The 7,169-nt window shown below is 39.9% G+C and overlaps 1 protein-coding gene across 6 annotated transcripts in view; it reads left to right on the plus strand.

The window, feature by feature from the left end:
- Positions 1–4,229, plus strand: part of LOC137385236 (zinc finger protein 385D-like) — an 812,282-nt gene extending 808,053 nt beyond the window's left edge. For all 6 annotated transcript variants that reach the window (XM_068060224.1, XM_068060229.1, XM_068008611.1 and 3 more), the window contains one exon: positions 2,485–4,229. In XM_068060224.1, coding sequence (XP_067916325.1) covers positions 2,485–2,715 — 231 coding nt within the window. In that variant the 3' untranslated portion in view covers positions 2,716–4,229. The remainder of the gene's footprint in view (positions 1–2,484) is intronic.
- Positions 4,230–7,169: the final 2,940 nt, after the last annotated feature.

Genomic DNA, 7,169 nt, shown 5'->3' on the forward strand with positions numbered 1-7,169 from the left:
GTATTCCAGGACACTATTAATGACTGACCAGCCAGCCTGGCTCAAAAACAGGACTTGGAGAGACAAGCCTGCCATTGGGAGCTGTAATTCTTCCTACTTGGCTCCAGATAATACTGCAAGCCAGTGCCCTAATGGATAGGGTGGTTGGACTGGATGCTGATAAGCGATGCACTTTTGACTGGTTAAATTCCAGGAGTGCACTTATACAAATAGGGTCCATAAACTTTAGCTTTGCTAACCTCCGCCTAAGCTTTTATGTTAATTTAAGTGGAACATGCCTCTTTGGGAAGAGAGTATGCATGCCATGGCTGGGATTCTATCTGGGCGACAGGGGTCTCAACCATCGGCTAAAGTGCTGGCGAGCACCCCGTATCACCTCCTCTGGGGAAGGCCCATCGCATTACATGCCAATTAGGCACTTAGGTGGACAGTGGCGGGCCTTCCCCATGATGAAGGACCCTGGTGATGGAAGTCCTACCTGCTGAGAGCTGCTGGCCAATCGGAGGCCAACAGCTCTTTAACTAAGCAGCGCCACCATGGAGGCAGTGGCTGCTGCCAGTATTGGACTCACCTGAGGTGGTGGACCCAGTTCACAGATGAATCAGGGCGGGAGGTGTTTCGCAGGGTGGGGGTCACAGAGGAGGGGGTGGCCCCCGCCCAATGCCAAGTCCCTCGATCAGGCACTAGGTGCTTTTTAATAAGGGTTCCCCCCACCCCCCGGAGCTGGCAAGCACCTCGTGCAGGTTTGCATGGAGTGCTCCCTGTGTGGCAACAAGCCTGCTTGCCACTGGGCTAATACCGCCAGCGGTGGGATGAGGCCCTTAATTGGCCATCAATAAGACTCATAATCTACTCCAGACTGCTGCACAAACGCACTTGCATCAAAAGTAGCCATTCTGGTAGTGTATGCTTTACTCCAATGTACAAGAAACCTGGTGTTTTTCTTTTCCTCATTTCAATTATTATTACCCCGCTAACAATTGCACATTGTCGGCTTTGGGGTATCCAGCACCATGCCCCCAATTATATGTTACGACGGAGGCTGGAGGAGTGCACTGTTTTTCTCTAGTTCCACTTCTCCACGGGTCACAACACATAGTTAAATGTTTTACTCAGTTACTGAAATGGGCGATTATATACTTTATTTTAGTTTCAGAATAAAATCCACCAACCAGGCTTCTTTAAGAAATAACAAAATTATTAATTTATTATAAAACAAGACTTATTCAATAAAGATGCAAAGCTTATTAATACACAGGTTGAAATATGAAAGTTCCCTTCCAAATTAACCCAAAACACACACACACTGGTTAAAGAAAAAATAAAGAAGTTTTTTCTGCGGTGATCTCTTTACAAAAAAGACAAAAAAAATACTTTGGCCAAATACTTGTTAATTCTTAAGGAAAGGGACAAGATATGGTATATTCCCAGTCCTTTATTCTGGGATCCAAATACATGTAGATGGCAGTCACTGGTATCTATTTGAAGCAGTTCTTTTCAGGCAACATTAAGGATTAGTCTGGCAGGCTTTCCAGGAGAATCACTGCATCAGGGGTTTCAGCTATCGCACTGGATTCTCAGAGTTTCTCAGAGAGGTGGATAAAGGATGAGCTGATGACTTCTTTCTGAGCAGGCTTGCCCCCAACTGACTCAAAACAATATCAAAAATGAAACCAACTCTTAACCACCATAAAATCTTGACATGTCACTACTCTGTAAACAGCTGTCCTAGTCTCCAAGGCTCCTGCTGTTTACTTAGCTTAAGACATGTGACTTCCAGTAAGAGTTTGTTTTTAAACTAAATCTCAAGTCCTTTCTGTGACCTTTTTAAAAAACAAAGTCCAGCATCTATGAAATCTCTTCCCTCTATCAAATAAATCTATTTACACAACTTTTAAACAAGTCCTCAAAAAATATTAAAAAAGGAAGCACTTTCATAACAGTATTAATATAATTGCTGATTAAGCAAAAGGAGCTTGGGGAACATACTATTTCCCTACAAGTGCTGAACTTGGAAAATTAATTGCTTAGAAGAATTAAGAGTCCACTCCTTACCATTCAGAGTGTTCTGACACTTTTTGATCCCATGTAACTGCGATGACTTTGAATAAATTAATGATGGCTTCCTGTGCATATCCCTTTTGGAATTTGATTTCAAAATGAATGCTGTATCAGTCAAATTAGAGTTTGCTTTTTTAAATATGTAACATCCATCTGTATGGTCGGGGTAGGGAAGAAACGTCTCTTCAGTAACTGGTTTTATTGTGAATAAATAAAGCATGTTATATTGCTTGATTTCTTTTTTCTTAAAACAGTATTTTCATTGCTGACATGAATTTAAAAATGTATCAAAATGAAAATAGTTCTGGATTATGAAAGGTCAGATTAATGATCAAGCATAGTATATGATGCCAATGCTTTATATTCAAGAAAACCCTTAATTTCTATTCAAACATTTTTCACTGCAGTGTTCTCTTTTTACAGGTGAAACTAGCCTTTCAGAAGGAACTTACTAAGCCACTGGCTGCTCGCCTTTTACCAAACCCCTTTGCTGCGGCTGCAGCTGCTGCTGCTGCAGTGAATTCACCATTTGCTTTGCGCTCTGGCCCAGCAGCCACTCTATTCCAAACAGCAGCTCTGCCTCCGGCACTTCTTCGACCAGCTCCTGGACCTATACGGGCAGCACACACTCCAGTTCTATTTGCTCCTTACTGACATGCCTATGTACAGGACAGAACATTAGAAAAGTAATAACAAAGTACTGCAATAATTCAAACAGGGAACTATGCAGTGATAATCATGGAATTAAATAACATGGAAAGAAACTTGCTCCTGCAGTAACCTACATGGACTTTGAATGGCTGCATCATTATTCAGCAAAAAGAAGTAAAGCAATCCTTCCATAGGAAAATCTATTACACGGATAATATGAGTAGATTTTGTGTTGTAGAAATGTATAGGGTCTGCAAAATACCATAACATCAGCCTTTTTACACAGTGTTTTCATGTAATGTTTCCATGTCTTGTGAATAGTCTGTAAATGTGTGTAAGGGCATTAACCTAAAGTCTTATATGTACATTTAATTTCTCTCTGTAGGATGAAACAAAACAAAATGGGACACTGTGACAATTGTCTTCATTAACTGTCAGCACAGTACAGCAGCTTGCTGCCTGCTATTTACCCAACTATAAACTTGTAAATGGTGTCTTGTGAATCTGTAGCTTTATGCTGTATATCTCTGATGTAATAATATGTCTGATATAATTTGCAAATGTTGGAAGGAATGAAATAGCAGACATGATTAGTTTAATTTTTAAGCATCCTAGCGAATCATGTTCAGGAAGGTGTACGGCTGTCTTCATGGAGTTCAGTGTGTATTTATTTTGACTGGAGTCAAAGCCAAGTATTAAGATGTACGGACACTATAACTGCCACACACCTTCTTGTACAGTTCATTTAAGAATGTTATAAATCAGCATCTTTAAATGTAATTTTCTCATAATAAGTGATTAAATAGTGGTTGTGTTTACTTTGAGGTTTACCAGAGCTGAATTAAGTTGAATTACTATTTCCGTTCAACTGAGTTGTTGCACTGAGAAAAACAAAAGTGAAAGGAAATTTTCTATGCTTACGCTGATTTGTCGGTTTATATTTTTACATTTTTCTGTTCAACTGCTAGCCGCAACAAGTTTGAATGAATTCCAGATGCATGATGAAACCATTTGTAAATCTGAAGCTTTAATGTCTTCTCTGATAATTCCTCTGGATGATTTATATGGCTGACATTTTGTTTTGTTTTTGTTTCTTCCCATTTGGACATTGAGTTTACAGTGCAGCCATGCAATGTCAGATACTTTAAAGGAAAGTCTTTAGTAGATTTACTTGACTTCTTCGCTTTAGCTTTCCTGCATAATGTTTCATTCCAGCCTTTCCAGACCTAAGCATAAATGTTCACAGCACAACAAAGCTAGGGAATCATTTTGTACATTCTAGCTGTCAAAGCCTGCAGCTTTATTGCAGACTATTAGTAGTTTAGCCAAGTGTAAATTGTGACAAGAAAATGATGTTTCCATGTACAGTAATGTCAATAAAAGCTTTCCCTACCTTGTATGTATCACCAGTGATCATCAAAATCACTACTGCAAATGAAACTGATAGCTCAGGACAAAATCTTTAAAAGGTGATGTAAAAAGGTTTGCTGAAATAGAAAATAATTTGTTAATAAAGTATTAGTACTAACCAAAATATACTGTGTTTATTGTAAATAATGTTGACAACTGATTAGCATTTGGTTTGGAAGTGGTAACAGTTGTTTTCACATAACAGGCTAATTGAAATTCTGCTGCAAAGATTACCAGGAAATAGAGAATGAAAACCTTTGAAATATGTTTAGTTAACAAAAGAGTCTGATATGTCCAGAAGGAAAATAATACTTTAATACAAGTAGAGAACCACACTAATAAATTGAAATAAGTTTAAAGAAGAAATACATAAAGGAATCTTATTAATTTTAAAAGAGTAAAATATGCAGTTTTTGGTGCCAGCATTTTTTTTCACTTGATCATAAACATCAATTGACTGATGCCTGGTGTCTGCTCATATCCTTAATTCTTTACTGTAGCCTTTTTATATTTTAATTCTCAAATACCATATTCAGGATATCTCAAACTAAAATTCTGTTCCAGGCTATTTTGTTCTGTGTTAATTGATATACTTAGATGTAGCACACTACCCAGTTGAAATCTAGAAATCTATGGGAAATTTGTATGTGGCTGTTGCAAAAGGCACCCCCAGACAACTTTGGATTGAAAGTTTGAGGTTTCAGTATGCATTATGATTGAAGTGAAGAATTCTGTACTATTTTTAATAACTTATGGTACTATTGTAATGTGAACTAACTGCATAAGGTTGAGGTATTTGACTGTTCTAGTGGTCAGTTGATTACTGAAACTTAATTAAGTGATGCTGAACTTTTAACCTGGTGCTAAACCACAAACGTTTGAAATCAGAGGTCAGCAAAGTGTCCGTGGTAAAAATGTTGAAGTCTCTGGTAATTTTACATGTCGCGCTCCAAGCCTGTAAACTTGGAGCAAAACATTTCTAATTATCAGGAGTGAAAGTAATTACAAAGGATCGGGTCATCGGGCTAGTTCCTACAGCCCGCCAAAGTTTTGTATCCGGCTCACCAATCAAAAGCACGATTGGTTTGTCCGCATGCGGACCTCTGTCCAATCGGAGTGCGAGGGAGGCGAGACTCATTGGGAAGACTGGAACCGTCAATCAGCTGCTCCCTGGCTGTGTCAGATCAGATAGGATAGAGCTCAGGAACAAATGGTAGAACTGGAAAGGCAAGATTTCTTTGAGCCAGAGCAAGCTTTTTTTTAGGCAGACAGTCCACTTTCTCAGCTCTCCAAACATATTGGTTTCTCTAAGATTGCGGGGCTGGTGCTGAGCAGTAATGTTTTTCTGCTCCTGGTCCATGTAACGGGGGGGAGGGGGGTGATGTGGAGGGAGAAAGAGAGTGGAGGGAGAGGAAAGAGTGGAGGGAGAGGGAGGGAGAGGGAGAGAGTGGGAGAGGGGGAAAGAGAGAGGGGAGATGAGAGAGGGGGGGAGTGAGGGAGACAGGGGAAAGGGAGGGGCCGGAGGCAAGGGGAGGGGGGCAGAGGGAGAGGGGGAGAGTGGAAGGGAGAAGACACAGAGGAGAGAGAGGAGGGAGAGGGAGGGGTACACAGAGGGGCAAGAGAGATGGACACAGAGAGGAGAGAGGAAGAGGGATGGAGAGAGAAAGAGGAGAAAAGAGAGATCAAGGTCACTCCTGACAGATGGACATCTATCTGAATTCTCTGCATCGCTCATCAAATGTGCGGGCAGACATTGACTACTTGTGCAAGCAAAAACAATGCCAGGTATCTCACTAAATAGGGAGAAATGTGTGTTAATTCGGACTTTGTTTTAATGGCATTAATTTGGTTATACACGTTATATACAGATTAATTGCACCCATGTCCGTGACTGAGTTAATAATTTTTCCAAATGTCCATGGTGCAACATGTTGGTGCCTATCGCTGATTGAAAGGTTCAAAATAAAAGAGTTGGACTATTGATTTATTGGGCTGCAGTCAGATCAAAAGCAATGGCAACAACTGAAAAGGTAAAAGCAGGATTGCACTATTTTTCAATATTTTTACATTTCAGAGGTTCCTCTAACCGTCTGGTCAGTGGGAATTGAAAAGCAAGTTATTGCTACATAAAGTGGAATACATGCAGTGTAGAAGCAACACATGAGAATGGCCACAAGTGTCATTTCAAAATGTTTTCGTTTCAATGGCAACAGAATTTCTTAATATTTATATTGTTTTCCTGTTACCCCAATGTTCAAAACTTTGGGATTTGACATTTTTGCACAGAAGCAGTTTTGAAAGCAAAAGTCACCAACTGTAAACATATGAAGATTTTGGAAGAAACAACAGTAGTCTTATACTATTTACATCAAATGTATAACTGATAGTTTTACTGTCAATCATGCTTTAACAGCCCTTTCTTCTTTCCCCAGTACAAAAACACCATAAAAGATTTCTACCCACCAGCAGCCAAATATGTAACTAAAGGTTCTCTCAAAACACTATTTAAAGCCAATCTTTTTTTTTTTAAAAACCACCTTTAACAAACCCAATCCCTCTCATTTTATCCACTGTTGGCAAAATATACCAGCATACGTATAACTTTTCTGAAATCACTGCTGAAGGAAGTGAGGTAAAAAGAGAAATTAAACTGTAAATGCTGGAAATAGGAAATCAAAATTGAAAATGCTGAAAGTTGTAGATTCTTCAAAGGTGGCAATGATTGTGTAGACAAGGGGGTCACCAGATGGGCCCTCTGCAGTTTGAATGCAGCTGTGGCATCCAGTCACATTATTGAGCCTTAATGAGCATTGCACACACTGGGCAGAATCTTACCACCTTCGTGTTTCATCAGCGGTTGGGACCATTTCCAGTCCTGACCCCAATGGTTTATGAGGTCCTCCCACTTATGAGATATTCCTGGAGGTGGCCTCTAGATTGGGCGCCTCCAGGAGCCCCATCCAATTAGGACTTCAATAAATGTTAAAGAAACTGTGGCCACAGCTGTCAGGCCATCATTGTAGAGGTGGAATCCCTCCACAGAATAG

This window comes from Heterodontus francisci, chromosome 2 (assembly GCF_036365525.1).
Source record: "Heterodontus francisci isolate sHetFra1 chromosome 2, sHetFra1.hap1, whole genome shotgun sequence".
Classification (NCBI taxonomy): domain Eukaryota; kingdom Metazoa; phylum Chordata; class Chondrichthyes; order Heterodontiformes; family Heterodontidae; genus Heterodontus; species Heterodontus francisci.